The sequence below is a fragment of the Pisolithus orientalis genome (genome assembly GCF_024613125.1).
Source record: "Pisolithus orientalis strain OTSU chromosome Unknown F5J12scaffold_8, whole genome shotgun sequence".
Taxonomy (NCBI): domain Eukaryota; kingdom Fungi; phylum Basidiomycota; class Agaricomycetes; order Boletales; family Pisolithaceae; genus Pisolithus; species Pisolithus orientalis.
In genome coordinates, this window is record NW_026260789.1 from 1183126 (window position 1) to 1208725 (window position 25600).

General features: G+C 50.4%; 8 protein-coding genes across 8 annotated transcripts; 4 read left to right on the forward strand and 4 right to left on the reverse strand.

The window, feature by feature from the left end:
• Window positions 1-866: 866 nt before the first annotated feature.
• F5J12DRAFT_740363 (uncharacterized protein) lies at window positions 867-4602 on the reverse strand. Its single transcript, XM_051742015.1, has 6 exons — window positions 3992-4602; window positions 3324-3920; window positions 3005-3275; window positions 2728-2945; window positions 2156-2673; window positions 867-2090 (listed from the first exon to the last, which is right to left on the reverse strand). Exons 1-6 carry the CDS (start codon window positions 4584-4586, stop codon window positions 1131-1133), a joined length of 3159 nt encoding a protein of 1052 aa, XP_051601977.1. The 5' UTR covers window positions 4587-4602; the 3' UTR covers window positions 867-1130.
• Window positions 4584-5618, reverse strand: F5J12DRAFT_820761 (uncharacterized protein). The gene is made up of 5 exons (XM_051745273.1): window positions 5543-5618; window positions 5370-5490; window positions 4987-5163; window positions 4783-4919; window positions 4584-4726 (listed from the first exon to the last, which is right to left on the reverse strand). Exons 1-5 carry the CDS (start codon window positions 5571-5573, stop codon window positions 4692-4694), a joined length of 501 nt encoding a protein of 166 aa, XP_051601978.1. The 5' UTR covers window positions 5574-5618; the 3' UTR covers window positions 4584-4691.
• On the forward strand, window positions 5619-7339 carry F5J12DRAFT_820763 (kinase-like protein). The gene is made up of 6 exons (XM_051745274.1): window positions 5619-5776; window positions 5831-6004; window positions 6065-6474; window positions 6528-6718; window positions 6750-6877; window positions 6937-7339. The coding sequence occupies exons 1-6, from the start codon at window positions 5762-5764 to the stop codon at window positions 7318-7320; spliced, it is 1302 nt and encodes a 433-aa protein (XP_051601979.1). The 5' UTR covers window positions 5619-5761; the 3' UTR covers window positions 7321-7339.
• On the reverse strand, window positions 7340-13444 carry F5J12DRAFT_820764 (RecF/RecN/SMC N terminal domain-containing protein). Its single transcript, XM_051745275.1, has 24 exons — window positions 13243-13444; window positions 12370-13139; window positions 12183-12302; window positions 11940-12131; window positions 11708-11887; window positions 11314-11649; window positions 11152-11259; window positions 10965-11093; window positions 10864-10906; window positions 10496-10701; window positions 10366-10410; window positions 10159-10317; window positions 9428-10107; window positions 9092-9350; window positions 8965-9030; window positions 8856-8939; window positions 8694-8803; window positions 8405-8643; window positions 8138-8349; window positions 7939-8073; window positions 7844-7888; window positions 7670-7791; window positions 7549-7613; window positions 7340-7489 (listed from the first exon to the last, which is right to left on the reverse strand). The coding sequence occupies exons 1-24, from the start codon at window positions 13334-13336 to the stop codon at window positions 7431-7433; spliced, it is 4458 nt and encodes a 1485-aa protein (XP_051601980.1). The 5' UTR covers window positions 13337-13444; the 3' UTR covers window positions 7340-7430.
• A 56-nt stretch (window positions 13445-13500) lies between these two features.
• F5J12DRAFT_820766 (uroporphyrin-III C-methyltransferase) lies at window positions 13501-15782 on the reverse strand. The gene is made up of 6 exons (XM_051745276.1): window positions 15341-15782; window positions 15166-15279; window positions 14966-15143; window positions 14285-14943; window positions 14089-14233; window positions 13501-14063 (listed from the first exon to the last, which is right to left on the reverse strand). Exons 1-6 carry the CDS (start codon window positions 15632-15634, stop codon window positions 13588-13590), a joined length of 1866 nt encoding a protein of 621 aa, XP_051601981.1. The 5' UTR covers window positions 15635-15782; the 3' UTR covers window positions 13501-13587.
• Window positions 15783-15824: 42 nt separating this feature from the next.
• On the forward strand, window positions 15825-16784 carry F5J12DRAFT_820768 (signal recognition particle, SRP9/SRP14 subunit). The gene is made up of 4 exons (XM_051745277.1): window positions 15825-15884; window positions 15936-16008; window positions 16077-16186; window positions 16264-16784. The coding sequence occupies exons 1-4, from the start codon at window positions 15861-15863 to the stop codon at window positions 16549-16551; spliced, it is 495 nt and encodes a 164-aa protein (XP_051601982.1). The 5' UTR covers window positions 15825-15860; the 3' UTR covers window positions 16552-16784.
• A 507-nt stretch (window positions 16785-17291) lies between these two features.
• On the forward strand, window positions 17292-22402 carry F5J12DRAFT_781654 (uncharacterized protein; the record flags this gene model as incomplete). The annotated part of the gene is made up of 18 exons (XM_051742579.1): window positions 17292-17374; window positions 17430-17512; window positions 17581-17672; window positions 17730-17822; window positions 17879-18073; window positions 18128-18190; window positions 18244-18321; window positions 18376-18450; window positions 18519-18643; window positions 18987-19105; window positions 19168-19192; window positions 19262-19372; window positions 19428-19684; window positions 19725-20130; window positions 20240-21236; window positions 21289-22002; window positions 22072-22165; window positions 22353-22402. 18 exons carry the CDS (start codon window positions 17292-17294, stop codon window positions 22400-22402), a joined length of 3660 nt encoding a protein of 1219 aa, XP_051601983.1.
• Window positions 22403-22993: 591 nt separating this feature from the next.
• Window positions 22994-23468, forward strand: F5J12DRAFT_891107 (uncharacterized protein; the record flags this gene model as incomplete). Its single annotated transcript, XM_051747453.1, has 2 exons — window positions 22994-23187; window positions 23300-23468. The coding sequence occupies 2 exons, from the start codon at window positions 22994-22996 to the stop codon at window positions 23466-23468; spliced, it is 363 nt and encodes a 120-aa protein (XP_051601984.1).
• Between the last annotated feature and the right edge of the window lie 2132 nt (window positions 23469-25600).

A 25600-nucleotide genomic window follows, 5' to 3' on the forward strand; every position in this document is an offset into this window, starting at 1 on the left:
GCTTGTCTGTGTGGAGAAGAACAGTGTGGTCTTGAAGTCATGTGGGATTACTGACGAGCCATGCAATGACAGGGAATTGTGGCAATGCTTGACTTGCATTCTGGATACACTCATTGTATGATTTTCTTTTGATTCTCCTGCATAAGCTCATTGACTCCAGGTTCTGCATTCAATTCCACTCTATCATTGTGACATTTGTTGGCCCAATGTTATCTGCAATAGGGACAATAAGTCAAATGGTTCTTAACTGATTGGGAACATGCAGGCATACCCCTGACAACAGCTCGGTTGTCATTTATGAAAGAGGAGCACTTGCCAGCTGTTTTTAAAGACAGTTGTTCGGAAGAAGTTGACATTTGGGGCATAGGAAATTTGATTGAAACATGTGCAACTGCAAATATCTCCAAAGAGGTGAGGATGCTTGGGGAGCATATTTGTGAGTGTTCTGCCAAGTTGTGTGTGGAGGAGGTTCTTACACTTCTCAATGACACCTCTGGGTTAGACTGAAGGGAGAGGCTTTGTACTATTAAACAGATAAATGAGTTTGGGCAAGGCATTTTAGTGTTTGGTACTTAATAGTAGTTCTGGTGCAAGTGGTGGTGGAGCAATTAGTATGGTAGCTTTCTAGCATGTGAACTTGGAGGAAAGCAGTGTGAACCACCCCATTTTTATGGCATTAGGGCATTTGGACTTGAATTTTTTGGGTAGTTGCATGCATATGTGTACTGGTCATCCACCATACTTGAACTCTTCCCTACTCTTGTTTGTACTTGTAGCATTCAGGGGCGCCCGGAGGGCTTGTGTATAAATGCATATAAGACAATCACTGATGAATAATGCATTTTGGAGACTTCTTGATTCTGTCACAACAATTCACTCTGACCGAACGGGTGTCACCATCTGTGTATCATAGCCGTGCTTTGTGTTCCTTGGTGTCCTCTGATATATCGCTATGGTGATGGAGTTTGATACAACATGTGTATAGTAACAGGTCTAGTATAATGGAAAATATGCAAACCTTAAGGTTCAGGAGATGCGGCGGCAGTGGACAAAAGTAAGGCGAATGGGTATGCACTTTCATGAGGGAGTGAAAAAAAAAAGTCAAAATGGTAGGGATCCACTCCACAACACTAGGTCGACCACGGATTGGAGAGATAACTCGAGGACTTGCCCGCTTCCGGCATGTTCCACGGATCTTGCTCCACGCTCTGCAACGTTATTGTCCCATCCAACGACCCAAAGGAGAGAGACGCGGACGGATCAGGTACCGTTGCGTAAGTCCTATTGGACTGGCTAGGCGCCACACGCGAAAGCACCTTGCTCGACATCCCAAATGGGTTTCCGAACGCGAGAGCCGTACCGGTCGAGTTTACCGGACCATTCGAAGTCCAAATGGGTCCGTCAGCGGCAGAAAATGGTATCCCGGGAGAATTTCGCGGGGAATTGAATGTCGAAGTTGATCGGGATACATCACCATCGTCTTCTGAGACACCGACCTTGTTATCGTCACCAGTGCCCTCATCCCGTAGGGACAACGTAGAGGCGAACCGGGTGTTTAAGGAGCCGAGTACATTTTGGCTCCTATTTGAAACATCATCACATGGCGGCGTCAAATCTTCGAGAAGGGGCGGTGGCGGCTGTGAAGCTGATATCGTTGGCCATGCTGCTGGCGGTGGCGTGGATTTGGCCTGTACACATACTTGTCCAGGTTGCGGTATACGGATGTCTTCAGGGTGATGCTGTGATTCTCCAATCACTCTCCTGATGGCGCCTAGATCAAAACCAGCGGGGATGGGTATTTCTGGTGTGGAGTCAATTGACTCCCGTTCAGGGCCGGTGGCGGTGGCGTCTGTGGCGGCCACACATTCAGGTGCGTCTGTAACATCTATTCGAGGTGGCAAGTCATCTTCGGATGGCCTGGACGATGAAGAAGTCTTGGTGAAGGTCTCTATAGTAGCAGCAGAAGGCGGTCGTGACACGTGCGAAGCCTTGGGAGGAGGTTGTTTCTTCTTTCTCGAGAACCATCCCTTCTTCTGCGAGTCCAACTCTTCATCTCGTATAACTACTCTTTCCTCTTTGAATTCAGGTTCCTGGTAAAAGAAATCTCGAGTTAACACGAACAAAATGCAAGAAACAAAAAGACCCCACTACGTACCACGGGTTCATCAAAGAAATCGGCAGACACCGGGAAACCAAGTTGATCAAGAATCAGTGGCATGAACGTTCTGTAACTCATATGTCCCGATATCTTATCCGTCACATCAACGTTCTCCACACCCGGGACGTCTTCAACGGGCCTTAGTCCTGCGACGGAACTGAGGCCAGCACTCGTGGCACGAAACAGATAATTTAAAACCCAATCGTTCCTCGCGTATGCGTTCACAAACCGTCCAGAGACAACGCTGCGAACCTCATACCATGCACTTTGTGACGCAGTAAGGGTGCCTCCGAGGAGGAAAACGTCCTGTACGATACCAAAAGCTTTAGACTTGGCAAGCTCCAAGAGCGCGTAGAATATAACACGGGCTCCAAGAGAGAATCCAATCAATGTGATCGGTCGGACGCCAAGATGACGTTGAATGAGTAGCTGTGCCAACACAGAACCAGCGGCTCTCGCACGGTCGAGAGCATTATTCCAGGGATTATCAATCAAGTACCCCAACTTGGTTAATACTTGGAAATACAGATCAGCTTCTCTTTAGTTGACATCCATTCAAAGCAACGTACTGATTGGCCATTGGAGAGCACCCATCAGTGCTGTCATCACGGTATGCTGTAATACCGTCTGGCCGATTTGGGTCAAGATTTCCGTAGTCAGAATCTTAATTGCACTACCCGTTTCCATAATCATTTCCGGTTCCCAGAGCACGCTGAAAACGTCCCCAACGATTGGATCGAGAACGCTGAACGGAAGACGCACGTCGTCTAATTTGCCGTTCATAAAACTGTGCCAAGTATACGTTAGTCGAAAAACTACTGGATTGCAACGTGGTAACAGACGCACCCGGGAACAGTTAATATACAGCTAACTCGCTTGTTGTTATGCAAAGGCAATACCTCAAACGTTTTGACCTGCCGAGTCCGTCTAGCCATTCCACGGGCTGCAATGCCAGAGCCAGTGAGGACACCACCAGTCGTAATGACCGCTGCACCTCCCGCCCCTGCAAGAAAACCCGTTGTACCTGACACACCAATCGTAGCAAAGGCAGCCCCGAGACCTGCACCAATGACAGGGGCAAGTAGGCCCGCCGAAAGCCCGATGACGAGACCACCGCCTATGTACGTTTTGAATTGATGTCTGAATAGAACAGAGAACAACGCACCGAGAGTTGCCAGACCCATCATCATGTATCTTCTTTTCCGAAGAGTTTTCGATGCATCGTCGATAATCTCCTGGTTCTCCATCTTCTCTACATCTTCCTGAATCTCGAGTGCTTCAGTTACTCGACGCTCAAACTTGGCAACATCGATCCATCCGAGTCCAAGCTTCAGAGCAACATTCTCTAGCAGTACCCGAGAGCGTGCGTCATAAACACTGTCTGCAATTGAGATGAGGAATAGATCGCACAGAACTGTCCACCGGATATCAAGCGTGACATCCTTGTCGACAGCCGAGAGCGAGGTAGTTACTCCAGGGAGAGAGGTAGATGCAATAGCAGTTCCTTCGAGTACACGCGATGTGGTCTGGAAGGCAGACCTCGTCGGAGTTGGCGACTGCAATGGCTGTGGGGATTTCGACGGCTCTGTGAGCTGGCTACCACCGCCCGGAACATCCTGCTTCAGTTGTTGAGCGTCCGCTTGCCTTTTGGCCTCCGCAGGGTCGTACTCAGGATTGGCGACGGTATGCGTGGTCATTAGTGAAGGCACGAGATCGCTTGCTTGCACACCATGCAAATCCAAGCTGTCAATCATCTTTTGCTCTGCAAAAAAGATGGGTTGAGTATGTGAAGTTGATACAGGGGCTGTCAATGGAGAACGGTAGCCAATGTACCTGCAGTCTCAAGTTCCATGTGGTAGTACAGTCTGCCCAAGATCTTCATCATCCATAATTCCATGTTCTGTGCGGCAGGCTTGAGCTCTTTCCTGTTGGACCTCTTCAGTTGCTTGACCATTTCCTTGGCGGTAAGAGCACACAACCCGACATAAGCGATACGCTGGGCTTCTGTGAGCATATTCTTGGTGGTCTGCATCTGGCTGAGAGGTGTCATGGCCTTGTCTTCGTCAAAGAGGTATCGCGTGCGCAGGTTGACCTCGTCGGCGTCGTCCTCCTCTTCTATCCGCAGGCGTGTATATTCGTTCTCGTTCTGCTCTGCCTTGGAACGCCACTCGACGCCTGTGTCGTCGAAATCGATGAGGTTGCCCGTGGCGTTTCCAGTGGTACCCGTAGCGTTCTTCTTTGCAGGCTGTACATAGTGGTATTTCTTCTGGTCCTCCTCGTCGAGCGCACACGCCAGGTCATCTTCCTTCACGACAGGCATGTCCTGCCATCCCTCGTCATCTCCGTCGTCGTCGAGCCAGTTATGATTTTGAGACGAATGGACTCTAGGTCGACATCGACATTTCGATCCAAGCGAGATCAGTGACATCAAGCTGGCTCCTAACCAAGCGCGGGAGGAGCTCCGTTCTCACACTACAATGCTGCTAATTACAGAACATCTAGTACTTTGTATACCTCGAGGAAAGTACGTAGTTCATTCCGACTCAGGTTCGTCGTCGTCGTCATTGTCTTTGATATTACATTAGTACCTGACTTGAGAATGCATTGAGTGACGTACCTCTCACAACAGTCGCTGCTGTCCAACATCTGACTGAGCTTCCGAGCCGGTGGGCTTGCTAACCTGATGACCTCCTTATCGTTCGGGCAGTATATGTCACACAGGTCTTTCGGTGTCTGGTTAGCCTTGTTCTTCAACCTTGTGCTACAGTTCGTGTTTCGTCCCAGCAATCAGTTTACGCGCAGATCCTCCACTTCGGAACTAGACTTACGATTCATATGCTTCCGCCTCTTTGATGAGTAAAGTCACGATAGCTTTCCGGGCCTCAGGATCCCGAATCTGTACAGCCAGGTGTAATGGTGTATCCCCCCTGTTGTTTTGGATATCGACATCACAGAGTGGTGCACCGAGGATGAGATCGACGTAGTTTACCCACCCACCGCTCACCCTGTCGGGGAACATGATTTCCTTAGACGAGGGGTATTCCAGGATAGATCGACGTACTTACGCCAGATGTAGGGCTAACAGATCCACCCGGCGATGTTAGCGGGAGAGTGTTCAAAGCAGCGAGAAATGCACGACGAACGAGTGTTTCCTAGACTATCATCAGCTCAACCTCCACACTACATCGCAGATGGCAAGGAGGGAGCTTACATGTCTCTGCAGTTGATATCGAACAAGTAGTCCTCGTCGTCATCAGGATCTCTATACATGGGGTCGGTGAACAATTCCTCAATGTCTCCGCTCCCTCTTGCAGCAGTCAGCAGCCGTTTATCTACCGATCACAGTTAGCATTCGTCCCCGGAGACGCATTCCATTCGACTTACTGAGTATTGCGCGCTTCTCCACGTCGGTCATGGTGATCTGTAGCCCTGAAGATGTACGACGACGGTCCAAAACTGACGTTATGCTCCTTTCCTTTTACACATCGACGGAATCAGTTCACCGCCGTGATGACTCTTCTCAGCGACATGACCGTTTCTGCCCACCACCGGGGCTGAACACTAGACAAACGTCGAACGCAGTTCTTCGCGGTCATCATCATCATGAATCCCGAGTCTGTGAGTGCACCGACGACGAGCTTGTCGAGTGCTAGTGACTGACCATCCGTCCAGGAAGTCGTATCCGAAGGTCCTTTCTCCATAGTGACCCGTGTTAAAACCAGCCTTCCGGGCCAGCCAACGAGATGGATAGCCATAAAATCGTCCACCACAAACCGAGACCTGGCGAGAAAACCACACGACATCATCAAGGAGGCGAGACTCATCGCGTCGACCTGTCACCCCAACGTATGCTAAATGCCAGCGATTCTGCTGGGTGTTCTCGTATCTCACGAACATTTTGTCTAGGTCAATCCTTTGATCAAGCAGGTGGCCGAGAGACCACAGTGGCTAAGCCTATGGATGCCCTATATGCCGTATTCCGTCCACGACCTCCTGTCGTCGGCGTTATTCTCCCCGCATCCCAGAGTGTCGTTTGGAAATGGAGACACCTCTGTCGCTAGTCCCCGGGAACAGCGGTTCGTGGTTCTTGCAAAGTCAATCATGTTCCAGGTCCTCTGTGCTGTCGACTACCTGCACCAGATAGCCATGATTGCACACCGGGATATCAAACCGAGCAATATACTCCTGACCGCCACGGGATGCGTCAGACTCATCGACTTTGGCATTGCATGGAAGCAGGAAGACGACAAGCATACGACTACGAGAGATTTATGGCCGGAGCAACTACACGACATGTACTTTGAGGTCTCTACGGGGTACGTCTGCACAGAGTATATGCACCCCGGCGTAAAACTCAATCATGCTTTAGTGCTTATCGCGCCCCAGAGTTACTTTTTGGACCGCGGTCGTACGACGCGTTTGCCATCGACCGCTGGAGTCTCGGCGTAACGTTCGCTGAATTCTTTACGCCCTCCCGCTTACGCAGCGATGAGCAAGATGATATGGACACCTTCACAGCCACAGATTCGGATTCAGAGTCGCATGCCGAGGAGCCCCCAAGTGCCCCTCGAACCGTTCATCTTGACGAAAGGCGTGCGTCCAACGGATCCCACTGCCAGATGGGTCAGGGATAGTCTTTTCGAGGGTGAGCGCGGTGAGATTGTGTTAGCTTGGAGCGTCTTCAAGGTTCGCGGGTCTCCGAACGATACCAACTGGCCTGTATGTCTTGTTACCTTGTTGGAATGCAATGCATGCTCACGCGCTGTCCCACATCATAGTCGTTCGCGCAGCTACCAGACGCAGGAAAGCTGTCATTTCTCGAAACCAATGCAGTCGACCTCGCCCCGCTTTTACCTAACTTGCCCCCTTCGTTACGTCACATACAACTGGACACCAAAACGCACACACCTTCAGCGGAAAAGTTGGCCATTCCTCTCGATCTCGTACATCGTTTCCTTGTCTACGAACCTTCACGTCGGCTTCATGCCCAGGAAGCACTACGCCATCCATGGTTTTTCGCTGAGCCGTCGCTGCTTTTACCTCAGGATTATGTGGGATCTACTCAACTAGAACAGTTGGAAGGCATAACGTTACTGACTAGCTGGGAATCTAAATCCCTTGGGGACATGATAATGGCGAACCTTCCAGGACATGGAGATTGAATACACAGTATAATTGAAACACGACATTTCTTAGGTGTACAGGGAATCACGACACTACATGCAGTCTGGACTATGTAAATAGGGAAGCAATGAAGGAGAAGTAAGTAACTTCATGCGGCTGCCATTGGCGGCCGGACGACAGTAAGAGCTTGGTTGTCTATGGCGATACCTTGTGCGGGTGCATTTAGGTGAGCATTTTACAAATCAGACGGAAGAGATGAAATTTACTTTGTGTTGCGTTTGCAGTCTTGTAGATTCCGATCAGACGATGGCTCAGCTCGAACATGTCGTTCCTGCGAGAAATCATAAACGAAAAGGTATGCGGTACAGGTTCATGGGATACGCATACCGCAGTGAGATGATGATAAACTGAGCGTTCTTCGTCCGGTCTTTGATATAATTGGCAACGATCGACACATTCCGGAAGTCGAGGGCAGCATCAATCTCGTCCATGAAATACAACGGGGTTGGCTGTAAACTGCATTTCAGTGCGCTGACCCTCGAACAATTGGTGACAACGTACTTTGAATACGTGCAGAGCGAATACGAGTGCCAAAGAACTCAGTGTCTGGAACAGCGTTTAGCACTATTGTCAGCGTATTTGCTGACTGTGCTGACCTTCTCGCCACCCGAGAGATTTGAGATGTTTTTCCAACTCTTTTTAGGGGGCATAACACTAAATATAATGCCTTCCGAGAAGGGGTCCATACTATCCACCAGCTCAAGCTCGGCATTGCCACCCAGTGTAATCATCTGGACCATGATCAGAACACAAGGACACGGTCCGCATAGTTTCTCTCGGTGAGGAATAACGCACCTGATACATCTCTTTCAGTTTAAGCGAGATCAAATTGAAGCCAGCCATGAATTCGTCCAGACGCTGTTTCCGAAGAGTATCGTACTTAAGCTTTTGCGCGTCACGAGCTTCCGTGATCTGCTCAAGATCCTTGGCACGTCTCATGAACTCCTCTTCGCGCTTCTTGTAGTCTTTCAGCACTCCGAGGTTTGGCTTTGCATTCTTTATTTTTTCTGTCAAGACAAGGTCTGTCAGTAGTGAATTTCGGCGGGTTGGAGGTCGGCATACCGTCTAGGTACTCGGAGTCTGCAACCAGGTCACGCCTCCTGAACTGGGCTAGTTCGGGGGAACTGTAAATATGCAGCTCTGTGGAAGATTGCCGTTGCCGCGATTTCTTCGGAGGTGGTGGTGCGTGTTCCTCAGGTTCATCCTTTACTTGAGGTTCCTTCGGTTCCGCATTTTCGGCTGCCGCAGTTTCTTGACCTTCGGCGTCGGCTTCTGCCTCTTCGTCGTCCTCATCATCGTCACTTGTGTTACAAATCAGTCAGAATGTCTTGTAAACCGCGAAAGTGCTCACTCAATCTCTTCGATTTTAAGTTTATCGTGCTCGGTTTGCCAGTGATTGAGCGCTTCTTCGTTAGCTGCAGCTTCCTTCTTGACGTCATTCAGACTCTGATTCAATTCCATCTGCGACACCGTAAGTGGAGCTACGATAAGAGCAGAATAAAACTATGCAAACCTCCTTCTCCCTAAACTTTTTTATTTCTTCCCGTTTCGTCTCCAGCTGAGTCTTAAGGTCCTCTAGATCATCCTTCGAATGTTCCTGCGGCCGTTTGAGCGGCCTCGACCTTGGACTTGAGTTCTGTTAAATACTCAGCGACCTCAGCGAGCTGCTGGGTCAGTTCGTCTAGTTCCTTGTCAACTTCTTGTACAGGCATCGGTGTTGCTCTTGATAGTAGAAGCGAGCTTGTTAACATCCTTCTCAGCTTTTGCTTTCGCAACCTCAGCTTTCGTAATCTCGTCGTTGGCAAGGTTGATGTGCAGCTTGATCCCATCGACCGTCGACTTTTGTTTCAGAAGTCTTGAGCCTCCAATTTCGAGGATTTTCTTCTCGAGGTCTTTGATGGCTGACTCGATAGTTCCAGACTTTGCCTGCAGCTGTTCGAATTCCTTGGTACTCGAGCTAATTTCCCTCTCCAGCGCATCGATGCGTGCCACGTCCCGTGCGTCAGGGCTTACTTTGGGCTCTATGACAGGTTCAGAGATGCTTCAATCCGCTCATAAGTAATCAAGAGGGACGATTTTACTTACTTCAGATCACGAACACGTTGCTCCGCTTCTTCGACACGCTTGCGACCATTCTTGATATCGAGCGACGACTTCTCGATGTCCATATCAAGTTTCGGCCCAGCCTGCGTCAACCGCTCCGCCTCTGCTTCTAGCGAACGTAGGTCCTTCTGTGCTTCTTCCAGGCTACGCGCGGCTTCTTCACTCTCTTGTTCCCAGGCACGCAGCACCTCCGGCCTCACTGTTTCTGGGGCAAGCTTCGAGCTCATTCCACCGCGTGCAACGTGGGTTCCTCCACCGGACATTGTACCCGAGGCATCTATAAGTTGACCAGCAAGTGTGACCACGCGCCAGCGCTTCGCACCACCAAACGCTATCCTGTTCGCCTGGTCGAGGTCATTCGCAACAAGCGTGTTCCGACAGCTTTGTAGAACGCCGGGGTAAACTTGGGTTCCTTGGGTGTGATCAAGTCGAACAGACGCGGTACATTCTCGGGCGTGGATATCCTTTCGGTTCACCTTGTCTGTAGCGAGCTTTTCAAGCACCATGAATGATGCCCGTCCCACGTTCTGTGTGCGCAGGGAATTGATGCATGCTTGACCTTGCTCGACGGTATCTACGACCATGTTATGGAGGGCACCGCACGCCGTGGACACCGCAACATCGTATTTGTCAGGGATAGTTCCGAGGCTACCTAGTCGTCCCTAAGGAGACATTTGTGGTAAACAGGGACCAAAAAAAAAACTAGGACATACGTGAAAACCGTCGATGCGTCCTGTTTGCTTAAGTCGAGTAAGATGATCAAGTACTCGGTTCTGGGATGTGTTAGCTGCTTGCGATGCTCTCGCATCATCCGTTCTTTGACGAAGGGAATTCGCCTTAGATCGTAGTTCTTGCACACGAGCTTGTGCATCCTACAGGCGAGGTTAGCCACCGGAAGGTCAACTTCCAGAGAGTCGTACCCTGAACGTCTTGGCATGAGCCTGTAGCTCGCCCTGCATGGCAGCCTTCCTTGGCTTTCAGATCTTGTAGGCTATTGAGCTAATCCTGCGAGTCAATACGAAGTGTAGCACCTGACTAAATAACGCCGACCTTCTCCTCCAGATTCGCTCGCTTAGTCTCTAGGTCAGCCTCCGCATCTTTAACTGCGTCCTTGAGACCGGTAACCTTCTTGAGTAGAGCCTCCCGCTCGCTCGTAGCCACGTCGATGCTAGCTTTCTTTGCATTGATCTTGGCGGTCCATGGTTGCAGTTCTTTCTGCTTGATTTCAATTTGGTCGTGGAATACCTGCGTCTTGTCTACGATGGTGGTAATAAGTGAGGGTAGTGCAAGACAATAGGGGGGAACAAGACGCACCTTTGAGACTATCACGGATGCTCTCGAGCACGTCCTTCCTCTTTTCTGAGGTTAGGCCTCGAGTTCCTCGATTTCGGCTCTCTTCTTTTCCATTTTCGAGGCACATTCTTTGATGGTCCGTTGAGCCTCAGTTTGAGCATGCTCGTCCTGTATAGAAAAAATTGTGAGTCGAGAAATAACGGATCACCGCAGTGGAAAAACTTACATCTTGCAAAGACTTCTTCAACTTCTTGGCCTTTGTACTCGTATGTTTCCGCCGCTCCTCCAAACTAACAACCTGCTTTTCATGGGCAGTTTGATCCTTGATGGCTTCTTCGGCAGCAGCTTTGACTTCCTACAACAAGATGGTAAGTCAACGCAAGGTTTCCAGAAACTGAGAGAAACCATCAGACCTCATACGCCTTCTGTCGGTCGACGAAGTGCTGTTCGAGCATGTTCAGATGCTCTATGTCACCTTTATTTTGCTCCCGTTCAGTCGCGAGCTCCTTTTCGATCCGTTCCTGCACACCCCACAGCTATTAGTTGATGAAATAATCCAGACAAAAGAATCTCACAATCTGCTCATTATATTTCTCTTCGTTGTCTAGACATTTCCACAGATACCATTGCCACAGTCGACTTTTTGCGCGAACCGAGTCGTTGTATAAACGCAGATAATCGAGAGCCTCGCGCCTCTGTGCTTCCAGCGCACTCTTCTCGCGCTCTACAATGCGTAGGCGATTCAGTTTCTCTGCACGATCCTCCGAAAGAGCTTCCATAGCCGCGAGAGCTTCTTCGATTGGGGCTTTGTATGCTGATGTACCAATGATGTCTTCGAGGTATTCGAGTAATCCATCCTCATGCTCGTTCTGTGCTTTGGGTTTCATCTGTGCAATGGATTCGACTTCCCCCTGAAAAACGTGAACACGTTGCAGACGAGGAAGAGGGAACGAGGGGGTGTGTATTTACCTGAAGGATAAGGAACCGCTTGTGGTCAAGATCAATCCCGCGCCCCTTCAGCAGCGCTTGCACTTCTGTGAAGCTACTATGACGGCCGTTGATGGTATACTTGCTTTGGTTGTTTTTGTTTGCAATCCGTGCCACGACAAGGTTGGAATCTGGCACAACTTTGTATGCATCCGGTCCAGGCTAAGGAATACCTTTGAGCGATACCCTCAGTGAAAGAACAGTTGTAGCACACCAAATCAATGATATCACGGAAGTGAACTTCCACGCTACACTCATCAAGGTCCGGATATCGCGCCGAGTTATGAATCAGCTCTGAGAGTTTACCTTGTCGCATCTTTGATGCACGGTATCCAAACACGAACAACAGAGCATCGATGGTGTTCGACTTGCCCGAACCGTTCGGACCTACGATTGCAGAAAAAGACTGCCAGATATTCAGCATTTTACAACTTACATCCAATATATTCATACTCACCTTGTGGAAGGGCCCGATTTCCTGACGGCCTGCGTAACTCTTGAAGTTAACCAACGCCATCTTGTGGATCACCAAGCGGGACCTTGGTCCGCTGGGCTCCTCGGCGGGGGATATTTGTATCTGCGATTGATGGTTTAGGTCTCGGTTCTCTAGGTTCCAAAAGCGATTTTTCCTCCTCATCGGTGACGGCTAGTGCGGCACGCTTGGTTGATTGACTTGGAGGATTGCCCTTCGCGTCCTGTCGTCTAGAACGCATCGGCGATCCTTTAAACGTCTGGTCAAATCCATCCAAATCGTCGCCATCATAACCACGAGATGCCGAGTGCGAGAGCTTCCGGGTGTGAGTACTGGGGAAAGAATTCCGTGGTCGAGGAGTTGATGCATCGCCTGCATCATCGGCATTTGACTGTTGAGCAGTGGGCTCCTCCTGATCACTGGGTGCATTTCCAGACGATTGACGAGGTCGGCCACGTCTGGATTGGGACTTCCCAGCAGTTTGCTTTCGACCCTTTGGGACAGGAAGAACATCGTCATCCGAGTCGTCTTCCGAGGGAGGGATAACTTCTTCGACGTCACTCTCAAGTTGCACAGGTTTCCGACTTGCGCGCGTAGTTGCTCTCGAGGAAGGGGGCTTGGCAGATGTCCGACGTGATCTGGACGCTGGTTTCACCTCTTCCTCCTCCTCCTTCACTTCCGCGACTGCTTTACCTCTCTTTCCCCGTCCAGGCTTCTTCGGTGGTTCTTCATCTTCCTCCTCCCTCACGACTTCCTCCTCATCCTCTTCGTCTTTCTCTGTAGAATTTCGCGACTTCTTACGCGCCCTGGGTGCCTCACTTTCCTCAGTTGCCTGGTCCTCCTCGCGCCCTTCTTCCTCTTCACCTTCTTCCTCCTCAACCTCCCGCAAATTCCCTCCTCGAGCGGATGCACGCGTACTCCGGGATGCTCTTGACGGTACGCCTACGTTCGACGTTCTCGACGACGATGACGGTCTCGTACCCAGGCTTCGATACGTTCTCCTTCTCTGGCTCGTTTTCGGTTTCGTTTAGTGCTGCTGATTGACCGCGTTTGCGTTTGGAACCACTGGATGTAGGTACCACAGCTGGCGCAGGCTCAGCGGATGCACGAGTCGAACGTGAAGACCTTCGGGGAGGCATCGGTGACAATGTACTACGTTCTTGCCAAATCAGCTAGTGTAACACGAGTGATTCTGATAGCCTTGACCGGACTGAGTCCTGGCCCGGACAGCGTTTGAACTTTGCGGTCTGTGTTTGATGACGCGCGATGCTTGTCCCAAGTCACGAGATACGATCACGTGGGTCGCGACATTGACAAGATTAGATAAGATTTTGAAAAACATGATATCCAAGCGAGATACATAAAATCGAAATCAGGTCAAGTACAACCCTCACAGCGCTGCCCAGCCTTCCGAAATGCCCTCTATCACATTCCACCTTCGTCCACCCAGCCACCGCTTCACCCTCTCCTCATCACCTCCTTCCCCTTCTTCCAATACACGAACGTCTCCGTGCCCATGCAAAGCAAGAACAGCCCAACCCACTACGATCATCCCAGGAGGACGCTGCGCCCCCAAACTCTCCAATGCTGTACACACATCAGCAAGCGTGGACACGAGCACCCGCTGGTCCGGCATCGACCCACGCTCGATGATGGCAATCGGGGTAGTCGGAGGGTAGGGCGAGCCATCTCTTCTACCATCGCCTTTTGAATCACCCTCAGAAGTTGTGTTGAACGGGGAACATCCGAGAAGTGCACCGACTACCTCCGTAAGACGAGCGACCCCCATCAAAATCAGCAATGTCCGAGAGCGCTCGTATCCCGGTAACCGCACTTCTTTGCCTTGTCGCCCAACACCAGTACAGACTACAAAATGTCTCCGCGACGCCACGTTGTGTCACGGGGATCCCCGCAAATGTCGGGGCTGCGAGCGCCGAAGATACGCCCGGTACGACAAGGGGCTCAAACCCGTGTGAACGGAAGTAGAGTACCTCCTCGCCTGCGCGACCATATACAACTGGATCCCCTTGTTTTAGCTACATTGGCGACTGAGACGACTTCCACGTGACGTAGTAGCATATACGTACTCGAACGACTGTCAATCCACGCCTGGCAGCTTCTACAGCAGCCTCCATCATCTCCGTTTGCGCGCCGTCTGCATTGCCGGGGAACTTGCGTGCAATCCGTAGCTCGACATGTTGTGGTATCAATTCCAGAACAGCCGAGGGTACAAGCTTGTCGGACAAGACAAGGTCTGCGTGTTTGGTTAGGGCATTATGTGTAGCAAGTGTCAGCAATGACGGATGACCAGGGCCAGAGCCGACGAGTAGGATACGCCCTTCCTTCTTGGATGAAATGGGTGAAATGGATTTCAATCCGTGTTGCGATCGTAGTTCCATCTGTAAAGGAGGCAGGGACTGCGAAGACGACGATTCTCCGTGATTGTTTTGTCCTACGGACGGTAGCCCAATACTACCGCTTAGCACCACCCGCATCTCGGGCTCCTTGAGAGCAGAAAGTCGGGAGATAGGCCAGTACTCGCTGACTTGCGCGACCCACCGCATCCTGCGTTTGACTGCTTCGGCTACGCTCTCCGGTTCATCTGCTCGCCGAATCGGCACCGGCTGATTAGGAGTGTTCACACTCGTATCCTCTGCATCACCATTCTCCCCTTCCGTATCCAAATCAACGTCATTTTTCTCATCTACCGCGCCGGCTCCTTCTGCCTTGCGTTCCTGCTCACGCGCTAGTCTCCTGAGTCGGCCGACACGCAGTGACCGCACCTCCAAGTTCCTTTGGTAGGGCTGCAACAGCTTCTCTTCGTATACGACTAACGAGGCGACAACCCTCCCCATTAGCTGTGACACCGAGTTGCATCGAACTCTTAGCGCCCGTGGTTGGATCAACGAAGCGATGCGTGGATAGCGAAGTAAAAGTCGCAGAGTGCTGGCATATCCGCGACGTTGACGGGTATACGGTAGGCTCGACATACTCGAGCAATATGCGGTGCGAGGATCCGAGTGCGGGACGAGAATGAGGGGGATAGTGTACCGGTTACACAGACAAGGGAAATAGAGGGTGTCTTGGATAGATATGCGTCGAGCGCAGTGATATCCCGCCTTCAAGTCAAGGTCCGCCTCGACTCTGGGGGAGGATACGCCCTCTAGTGCACCGACGTTGTCCATACGGCTGTCAGACAAAAGTGTACCCCAGTCGAGCACAGACACCTGGCCCTGCCGGGCCCGCCATTGCAACTCGTCACAAACGGCCTGTAAACCCCCTCGGACGAGCACGACAACATTCGCGTCTGCCTCGAGAGACACGTAAGCACGGGATGCAGCAAGTGCATCCCCGCCGATGACCAGCACCGTCTTCTTCTGAACCCGGAACGACAGAAGTAGTGAGGCCCCGCCTGTGAATGGTGAGAATGGTTCCATCTCGACAGGGTCGTTTGACTATCAGCAAGAAAAAGAGGTCAGGTTTTATGGCAGAAAGATAGGCTTGGCCGTTCGTTATCTTTGAGTCGCCCCTGCGGCGTCATTATCATTGAACACCTCCACGTCAAGCAGATAGGACATTTGCAGCGTCATCATGAGCAATGCTGCTAAGCGCTTAGTCAGCATATCATCTGTCTTAGCTGCTCGCTCCGCTGCAAGCCGTCTGATGCACCTCGTCGACAACAACACTGTGAGCATATCCGCAATCACTTACTTTTCCAACCATCAACGATTCCGATAGTTCATAAAGCGGCTTGAAGAGCTATTCGAAGCGACCAAGGACAAGGGGACTGTATGGCTCACCCATAAGCGACGTGAGTATTCGAGTCTCGTTCACCACCGTGATCATGCATTCTGATGCGTTCGCGTGGTCTGCATACAGTGACATATGATGGGGAAGACGTAGTGATGCATGATGTGGATAAATCCAACAAGGAATACCTCTGTCTCGTGCGGGTCACAGATGGCAACAAAACGCAGTTTTCCACACATGTATGTCCATCCCCCACCATTGCGATCGTGATATATAGAGGCGATCGGTCTGTCCCGTTTGCGGCTAACTATTCCAGGTGAAACCCGCAGATTTAATGAAATTTCACGCTGCCTATGGATCGCTCCTCAAAGCGTCCTTCACCACTCTTCGCAAACGAGACAAAAAGCGAGAAAAACATCGCGCCGAACAAGTTGCGCGACGGAAACAACGTATGGCGGAGCCTGTCATCATCAAGGGTCCAAAGAGGGGCAATGGACGAAAGAAGAGGCAACGACAAGTCAAGGCTGCCATCAAACTAGAGGCCGCGAAGGAACGGGCAGCTAAGAAGGAAGAGACGAGAAGCAAAGTACAGTTTCCAGCATAGCTTCCAACTCACGGTAATGCTTGTGTTTGTAGACATGTACAGGAGCACTACGCCCGTCGTGACACTATTGATCAGACTTTAGTATCTCACTTCTGTCCTCCGCAACTTGTGCACTCCCAACGTGTTGTTACTCGCAGCCGACGTTCACATTCAACTTGTTGGACCTGCACTCAATCATAAGTACTGCCCGAAGAGAAATGCCGTTACACATTAGGCTAAGCTCATCACTTGGGTCCAGATTCTCGCTGTCTGCCTCATGGCAAGACACGCGCTGTAGTTGCTGTGCCACTTGGGAAAGTATATAGGTCGAGGTCGTCCATCCACTCACCTCCAGCACAGGCCATCCAATTTGCCTTATCCACACGTGCCACTCTGGTCTGACGCTTTGTGTTTCCCGTTTCCTCTCTGGGCTTCTTTCGCTTGTGAGTTTGGACAAGATGATCTTTGAACATCTCTAACAGGCTCATATCCAGTTGCAGCTAAACGATGTCTTCGTCCGAGGCTGACATACTACCGGTAGCACATGGGTATGGATCTGCATTTCAGTCTCCCTTTCGTCTGATTTACATGATAATACAGCAACTCTTATACTAGTTGTCCGCCAAGTGTCTGCCGCTATGCGGATCCAAACTGCAATCAATGCTTGCAAATAATCAACTGCGCGACTGCTCCTGAACACTTCCGTTCTGTGCATAGAATCAAGAACATGTCCCGATCTGCCATCCTTCGCTGTGAATGGCATGACTGTGGAGTGGAAATCGGTCGACATAATTTTATTCGACACATCAGGGAATGTCACTTACGGCATCTCCGGGCTTCGCGTGTAAGTATTAGTTTTTGATATTCTGTCCTTCGCGTTTTGGATGTCCACTCTCCAGCAGCATGCAGCCACAAGCCAAACGGAAGAGGCAGAGAGGAAGCGAGAAGCACACGGCGATTTTCTCGATATTGGCAGAAAAGTGTCAGAATCAGGAGTATGCATGATTCAGGTCACGACAGTCTTCTCTTTTTAATCTTCAATGATACCAGGTTATCTGGCAACGAGAGCCAGGGAGGAGCAAGAAGACGCCGAAGGACACAGTGATTTTTCCCATACGGAAAGAAACGAGTCGGAATCAGTGGTACGCATGATCCACGTCACGATAGTCCTCTCATCGTGACATTAGATGGCATCACAGAATTTGCCGCCAGACGAGGAAGAGACAGGGCGAGAAGACGCTGACCAGCAGGTTGATTTTTTCTACCCAGAAAGTAGAGAACCAGAACCCCATGTATGCGTGACTCACACCACTACGGACTCCTATTTGTAACCTTTGGTGCATCACAGGTCTTCAGGCCAGGGCCTGCCTTTTGGGATTTTGAAGCCAACCCTTTACCTCCCGTCACACGCCTCAAACCACAAAAGGCCAGCTTGATATCAAAACTATCAAAGCTTTCGTGGTGGAGGCGAGAATCGTCTCATTGTACCCAAGAGAAGACACGGACTTCACGAGAAACTGTATACGCTGCGCGATGCAAGGAGGTGTGTCTTCAATATAGCCTTAGTACTGCCCACATCTTGAGATGATACGTATAGCTCCTGATTGTTTTACCTTGGAAAGCAGATCGGTGGGCGCGGCAGCGAAGCGAGACAGATCGGGTAGCTTGTTGAAAATTTTCCTCGCTGTTCGTAGTTCTCTAATGTCTTCATAGCGCCGCACGACTAATGAAAGCGAGCACTCCAGTCAACACAGAGGCCGTCAGAGTAGCGTTGACACATCATTGCATCGAGTAAGTGGCTCTTCATTCCGTTTGCTTTTTCGCGGACCTCTAACGTGTCTATAGTCCGACACCGTAACATCCACGGCTGACTCCAGAGTTGGACAGACAAGTGATGGTGAACACGAATCAGGCTGTTATGTGTGCCGTTTCAAACGCGAGTCGTCCTACTTTTTCTGCTGCGCTTCTTTGCTAATTGCATGCAACAGCGTTGCGATCGAGTCAAGCTCGATGCAGTGGCAACTAGGCATTACGAGACGATCTCAGAGGGGTGCGACTGCGACTGTGGGCGGCCTATGCACCGCGTCGCGGTTTCGCAGCTCGCAGACTATTGGTGCGCATACTCCAACACCCATTCCGGTTGTAAATCATGCTATCTACATACAACCATACCCCGTCATGTATCCATATCGACGCTTTTCTGTAGAGAAAGAATGCCTTGCAGCGATCTGGATGCTTTTCTCTACTTGTAGTTGCATATACTTTCTTGATTTGTGAAAGCCCTCTCAGGATGGCTCCCTCAACTTCAACCCCCCAAGACCTCGCATCACCCGTGATCTAACGATGCAACCCAACAAGTGCAGTGATGTTGGTTGTTCGCCCAGTGATCCTGTACAAGGCTCGTCGCCGGTAATGTTGACATTGATGATAACGACGAGGCTGGGCGTATTACCAAGTATTACCCCTCCCTGGGATGCCCAACACGCAGGATACCTATCGGAACGAGTATATATAACCCGGCATGTTCACTGTGGAGCTTTCAATACGGATGCCAGAAACGTGTTGGCCAAGCAGGGTGAGGCTGAGCTATGGGCGGCAATCCTGTGCTCTGCGTTCAACGGCCACTCTCACTTATAGACGACGATCAACCGTTGGGCCACTGGTAAGTTGCCCCCAAGTTCTTCAATCTACGTGACCTACTCAAGCAGCAAATTTTCTCTCTTCTCTCCAGTCAACCCTCACCCCCGCATCAATCGGTGAAGTTCCGACAGAACCATCATCGCGCTGCATTTTGGCATACAAGGTTGCTTGACCCCATTGCTTTCTCGTTGCCAAGGGCAAGGTGTGGTTCTATTATACCTGTCTGATTGCGGCTCGTTACTGAACCTGCCCCAAAGGCAGAACCATTTCTTATCCTGTATATCCTCTCAGCACAACGGCATTCAATGGATCCGACAGTCGTCATTTCCCGCAAGCGAGGCAACGTTGGAACGCTGTCCTCCAGGACATAATGGCCGCGGTGCCGCCCTCTCCAACCTGGTGACGGCTCTCTACGACAGATTCCAGAAAGAGGAAATAGTCGCCGACTTGGAGGAAGCCATCACACTCGATCGTGCAGTGCTAGAGCTCCGCCCACCAGGGCATCCTGATCGCAGTGTATCTCTTAACAATCTTGCTTGTTGCCTCATGAGCAGGTTCCAGAAACAAGCCACAGTACCTGACTTGGATGAAGCGATTGAGGTATTCCGTGCAGCATTGGTTCTATGCCCCCCCTGGAGATCCTGACCGGTCTTCATCGCTCCACAATCTTGCCTTCTGTCTTTCGAATAAATATGACAATGGAGGAGTAGTTGCCCACTTGGAAGAATCTGTTACACTTAGACAGGCAACGTTAGAGCTCCGTCCCCCAGGGCATCCCGATCGCGGTGCATCTCTTAGTAATCTTGCTTGCAGCCTCATGAAGAGGTTTCAGACACATGCTGCGATGTGTGACCTGGAGGAGGCTATTGAGCTGCACCGTGCAGCATTGGAACTACGCCCCATCAAGCATCCTGACCGGTCTTCATCGCTCTATAATCTTGCCCTGTCTCTTTCGAATAGGTACGACAATCTGGGAGTAGCTGCCGACTTGGAGGAAGCTAGTCGCACTCGGACGTTTAGCTCTAGAGCTCCGTCCCCCAGGGCATCCTGATCATCACATATCTCTCAGAAGTCTCGCTTGTGACCTCTGCAAGAGGTTCCTGAAACAAGCTGAAATGTGCGACTTGGAGGAGGTCATTGAGCTGCACCGTGCAGTATTGGAGCTATGTCCCTCTGGACATCCCGATCGGTCTTCGTCACTCCACAATTTTTCTCGCTGCCTTCTGAAGAAATACGATAACCAGCGAGTAGTTGCCGACTTGGAAGAAGCTGTTGCGTTCGGACATGCAGCACTGGAGCTCTGTCCACTGGGGCATCCTGACCATGATGCAACTCTCATACTTGCAGGACATGCTACGGTCAAGCATGCCATTCACAATATCATCTCTGAGACCCTCAAAACCATGCCAACTAGGCTGCTACATACAAGTACTGGTGTTCTGTGCGACCGGGAGGCACAGATGTCGCATTTTATGAGCAGTGAACTGTATGATCAGTTGCTGTCTTGTTGCACAACGTGCGACCCGGATTTGCGAATGGAAATCATTCGTGCTAATATTCCAAAATACTTCCAGTACATCATGCTTTCTCACCACTGGGGTGAAAGCGAGCCATTATTGCGTGACATCGAAGACCACCCGATAGATGGCATACCGACAAACGGGGGCCTTGGAAAGCTCCAAGCCTTCTGTCGTGTTGCTTTGGAGCGGGATTACTTATGGGCATGGAGCGACACATGCTGTGTAGACAAAGACAGTAGTGTCGAGTTCCAAGAAGCAATAGGATCAATGTTCGCATGGTATCGACGGTCCGCCCTGACCATCGTTTATCTTTCTGACGTTCCCAACACTGGTTCGCTCGAGAGTAGCATATGGTTCGCACGTGGGTGGACTCTTCAAGAACTACTGGCTTCCCAGAATATACTTTTCTACACTCAAGACTGGTCCCTTTACAAGAACCTCAAGTCTTCGAATCATAAAACAGAAGTCTCTGTATTGGAAGAGCTGGAAAGAGCAACCGGAATAGAGGCCCGGTTCCTCACCAACTTTTCTCCGGGTATGGAAGATGTACGCTCGAGACTCCGATGGGCATCGTTGTGTCGTACTACGCGGCCTGAAGACATCGCCTATGCACTCTTCCGGAATCTTTAATCTCCGCCTACCCATCCTGTATGGCGAATCTGCTGAAAATGCCCTCGGCCGTCTCCTAGCAGAAATCATATCACAATCTGGGGATATCTCAATTCTGGATTGGGTCGGATACGCATCACCCTATCATAGCTGTTTCCCTGCCGACATCACCTCGTATCAAACGCTACCATTTTCTCCATGTCAAGCTAGTGCGGAAGAGCATATGTTGATGATGGGTCAGCAGCCCATGCCATCCTCCACAGCACTGCAAAAGCTGCATCGCTCGCTCACTGAGCTGCCCCTTCCACGATTTCTCAACCACCGCCTTATACTGCCATGTATAGCTCATCGTGTTACTGCGATTCAGCTGAAAACGGCAGATCCACATGCCCCGAGCTACACGTATGAAATACAGGCCTCCGGTCTGAGGCCATTCGAGATCACACTGCCAAGCGAGCTAGAAAATGCGACAATATTGTCAGGTGCTCTGCAGCTCGTTCGTCCTTGGCATCCGAAGTTGCTTGGTTCACCCGCCGAGCTGTACACCACATCCAAAGAGCAGCTGTTTTCCACACTGGGAAGGCCCTTTAACGCTCTTTTGTTGACCCAATTACTTCAATACGAGTACAAAAGGATCGCTTCGTCCACCCTAATTACCGCTCAGCCCATAGACTCAGCCAGCATTCTGCAAAGCGAAGCAAAGGTATTTGAAATTGTGTAGACAGTCATGGCATTATGATATCAAGACCATTACCTGCTTGCGTGTCGCAAGTTACAACTGTTTCGACCCTCCATCGACTCGATCCCTATCCCACTTTTCCGTACCGGCTACTGGACTTCTGGGACAGCGCGACTTTCTGTTAAAAGTGGGTGGGAAGTCTTCCCCTACCATTGCATGAGGCCACATGTCCATGGTCACATTTAGTGTTGCACCATTCCACATCACGACCGGTAGGATAGTTTGATATCCCTTGACTTTCCGTTGGCTTTCCTCTGGCTTGGTTTCGTGGGGCCTATACTTATTGTCACATGATGCCTACTCAACTGCTCCAGGGAGGTCCGGTTTCCCCTTTAACGACACAGAGAAGTGCATGGTCAATTGAAGATTGTCGTGGGTCTCTGGCAGTCCATTCTGTCGCATGGAAGCTGATTAATGATTCCGCATGAAAGTATTATTGCAAAAGTTGCTGCCATGTGTAACAGACTCAACGTGTGATTGGCCGCTTTAGGTTGTGAAGCCTTCGTCGACTTCACAGGTCACGTAATGGTTCAGTTTAGTAATACTTACATATTAGGAAGCAACAAGTGCAGCGAGGGGGGGGGGAGGTGCACGATTGCTCACAGGGTGTCTGCATGTCCGTAGGCCTGCGCCATGGCTGTTTAGGTCGCTGGCAGCGCTCCCCCGTTCTACCATTTCGGGTCAGCCTCACTGTGACGGGGCACTGAGTCAGCTGTGACCGCACTGTCTGTTTTCGTGGTCGCACCTTCATTTCTGCCCAGAGCCCGAACTCTGCACTCACATTGGAACTTTGGCACTGCCACCTTTCTCCCGCTGCACCTGCAAACGTCTGCCATCCAACCACCATGTGGCCGGAACAAATTGCCTACCTGTTTAACATCCTTCGCACCGCATACAAACGAAGGGGACTATTTTGGCCCCTATAACAAGCTTCTCAACTTCCTCTTTCCCCCAGATGGACCTTTCACAGTCGGGTTCCTGTCAGCCGAAGGGGTCTCAACACCCCATTGTCTTCGTGTTCCAGATTCTTCTGAAGAACAAACCGGTTTTAATCTTGGAGTTGAGGCATCCAAGCTACCTCGATATCCCATCAGAACGTGAGAAGGCAGATGAGCAGATCAGAAGTCGCATGACCGACACTGCTGGTAGGTAATCTGTACTCAGATGTCGTCCGTCATCTAAACATGTGTTTGCAGCCGCCTGCCCCCTAGGATACTCTCTACGCTATCAGCGTTCTGGGAACGACATTATGTTTCTACAGCCTCGATACGCAGGGCAGCCGTGCGGAGATTGTCCCTGCTCCCATCTTAGGAGTCAGTGATACTGCACCTGCTAACCGTTGGAACCTTGACGTCATGGAAGCCGCTGGAGAGGCACAACTTCGTGATATCGTGAAACAGATCAAGGATAGGTTTGCGAGGGCAGTATGATACTGTATATTGCGACAGGTTTTGACGGCTTGCCTCTAAAGACTCTGAATGAAATGCGAACACACTTCCCACGCTTGCTTTTCAGTACATTCCTAATGTCTCTACAGCCTGACACCATAACATCTACCACTCGTACCAGAGATGGACGGACAAGGGACGGTGAACACGATGGATACTGTTGTATGCTTTTCACACGCGAATTCTACTATTTCTGTTGTGCTTCTCCGCCGACTGCTTGCAACAGCGTTGCGAGGCAGCCAAACCCGATACAGTGATAGCTAAGTGCAACTGATTTCAGAGTACCATGACTGCCTGCGAGGACTGGGCTAAGCTCTTCACAAAGAAAGAGCCTCCGGCCCTTCGTTCGTGGTTACTTATAGCTATGGTCGCTTTGCTGCGATGGGATGACGACAAGGTTTTTGTCAATCGATCGTTCCCAAGGCTTCTGCTCGTGCCGCGCGATTTACGGAAAACACTGGTAAATGTAACGTCTAACTTATGCATGATCTCACTGTTCAGAATCAGCTCACTGTCTGCGTGCAATGACGAATTGCCGTTTCCAACTTGAAGGCTCGACTCTTTCGACTTGGACCCTGCATCGTCCCCCTGTACGTCTGCAACCTAAATTAAATGACTCAACGGACCTTACCATAACAATTCCATGCCATAACCAAGCATACTCAGATCAGCAATAGGAGAGCCAATATTTGGACCATGATAATCAGCGCTATTCACTCAGGATCTGCATGACGTCCAACGTGAACAGCACCCACCAACATCCATGCTTGTGGCCGACGCCGATTGATCTTAGTTGGCCTTCTGTCAACAACCACCCCACGATGGACAGCTTCTAATGCGGAGGTCAAAAGAGGGAAGATATTCGTGTGGAGATAGACTCGCCGTTCTACCCCGAGCAGGTGCGCACAGTTAGCTTCGCCTTGCGCTATTAAACCTTTGGACCAGTTGAGCTTGAGCGGGAAGTTGCGGGAAGACACGTGTAGAATATGCTTGCGTCCCTTGCAACATTATAGATTACTGCACTCAAGAAAACCAATCAGAAGGCACCGCAGCTTGGGACATTGGCTCACTGATATCATCGAAGGGTCTCTAGTATCACGCATCACTCAGTTACAATGGTTCTAGACATGGTGAACAGGAAAACCATAAAAGTAATTCTGCCACCTTGTGACATTTCGCCAGATGCCGTTGTGCTATCGTACTGGCACATATTGACCGAAAACAATTCTGCCCCCCTGCACTAGTGTTGACAGTTTGACATGCTTCGTAGACAGGCAGGTACCTACGTATACCTGCTGAACTGTATCCAGACTACTATGATAAGACTTGCTGTGTTTGCTGTGCTACGAGGGTCATTATATATGTAACTAGTCTGGCGGTGCATGCCTCGTTCACACAAACACTTCCTTGCCTTGCCCCTCTCGTTCACTTGTGAGTTTCCATGAGGTGATCATCGAACATCCCTAACAAGCTGTTACCCGGCCGTAGATAAACAATAATGAATTCCTTCCAAGGCAACTTACCGCTGCCGCGTTATTTTGGACCTATAAATCAGTGCGTCATTTTCATTTCGTGTACCATTTCCTCTGGCTTAGTGGATAATACAGCAGGCCCTATGTTTTACCCGGTGCTGAGAGACCTGTACGTGCAATCCTGAGAGTTTCAGCCCTGGATCTTGACAACACATTAACTCTCTCCTCTCGGTGTTTTCTGACTCGTAGTGAGCACATATGAGCATGACTAATTAGCAACCTACTGATATCTGGATAGTGCCTTCTTCCTAGGATGGGCCAGTGGCTGAAATTTTTGGTGGTGTAACAGTGAAGTGTGTCATTTGTTACATGTGTTATTTCCTTCGATTTACACGACGATATAGTCGCCAGCACTGCTGTGCCAACTGCCAGCATGCTGTACCTGGTCTCGTAACCAGACAGTTAGGGATACGTTTGGTTGACACCTGGCTGTTGCCGCATGCAGATTCTGAAGGCGATAAGGATACTAAAGATCAAAATGGCTGGAACTACGTTGCACCGGCCATGTGTGTCATCTGTTACATGTGCTATTCCTATGTCGGAAAAATCTAGGTACCCTGTCTGTACCCTTTCAGGATAGGC

Coding starts and splice junctions, on each gene's coding strand:
- F5J12DRAFT_820764 (XM_051745275.1), bottom strand. CDS start 13,336: ATGCCTCCCCGAAGGTCTTCACGTTCGACTCGTGCATCCGCTGAGCCT. Junction 8,644..8,693: donor CTTAAAATCGAAGAGATTGA/GTGAGCACTTTC, acceptor TTGTAACACAAG/TGACGATGATGAGGACGACG. Junction 7,614..7,669: donor TTTATCATCATCTCACTGCG/GTATGCGTATCC, acceptor GATTTCTCGCAG/GAACGACATGTTCGAGCTGA.
- F5J12DRAFT_820763 (XM_051745274.1), top strand. Junction 6,475..6,527: donor TACTTTGAGGTCTCTACGGG/GTACGTCTGCAC, acceptor ATCATGCTTTAG/TGCTTATCGCGCCCCAGAGT. Junction 6,878..6,936: donor CGAACGATACCAACTGGCCT/GTATGTCTTGTT, acceptor CCCACATCATAG/TCGTTCGCGCAGCTACCAGA.
- F5J12DRAFT_740363 (XM_051742015.1), bottom strand. CDS start 4,586: ATGTCACTGATCTCGCTTGGATCGAAATGTCGATGTCGACCTAGAGTC. Junction 3,921..3,991: donor CATGGAACTTGAGACTGCAG/GTACATTGGCTA, acceptor TCTTTTTTGCAG/AGCAAAAGATGATTGACAGC. Junction 3,276..3,323: donor GATGGGTCTGGCAACTCTCG/GTGCGTTGTTCT, acceptor AAACGTACATAG/GCGGTGGTCTCGTCATCGGG.
- F5J12DRAFT_820761 (XM_051745273.1), bottom strand. CDS start 5,573: ATGACCGACGTGGAGAAGCGCGCAATACTCA. Junction 5,164..5,369: donor GATATCAACTGCAGAGACAT/GTAAGCTCCCTC, acceptor GTTCCCCGACAG/GGTGAGCGGTGGGTGGGTAA. Junction 4,920..4,986: donor GAGGCGGAAGCATATGAATC/GTAAGTCTAGTT, acceptor CACGAACTGTAG/CACAAGGTTGAAGAACAAGG.
- F5J12DRAFT_820768 (XM_051745277.1), top strand. CDS start 15,861: ATGCACCTCGTCGACAACAACACT. Junction 15,885..15,935: donor ACCTCGTCGACAACAACACT/GTGAGCATATCC, acceptor CGATTCCGATAG/TTCATAAAGCGGCTTGAAGA. Junction 16,187..16,263: donor AAACGCAGTTTTCCACACAT/GTATGTCCATCC, acceptor TAACTATTCCAG/GTGAAACCCGCAGATTTAAT.
- F5J12DRAFT_820766 (XM_051745276.1), bottom strand. CDS start 15,634: ATGGAACCATTCTCACCATTCACAGGCGGGGCCTCACTACTTCTGTCG. Junction 15,280..15,340: donor AGGGCGTATCCTCCCCCAGA/GTCGAGGCGGAC, acceptor TATCTATCCAAG/ACACCCTCTATTTCCCTTGT. Junction 14,064..14,088: donor GGGGATCCCCGTGACACAAC/GTGGCGTCGCGG, acceptor GACATTTTGTAG/TCTGTACTGGTGTTGGGCGA.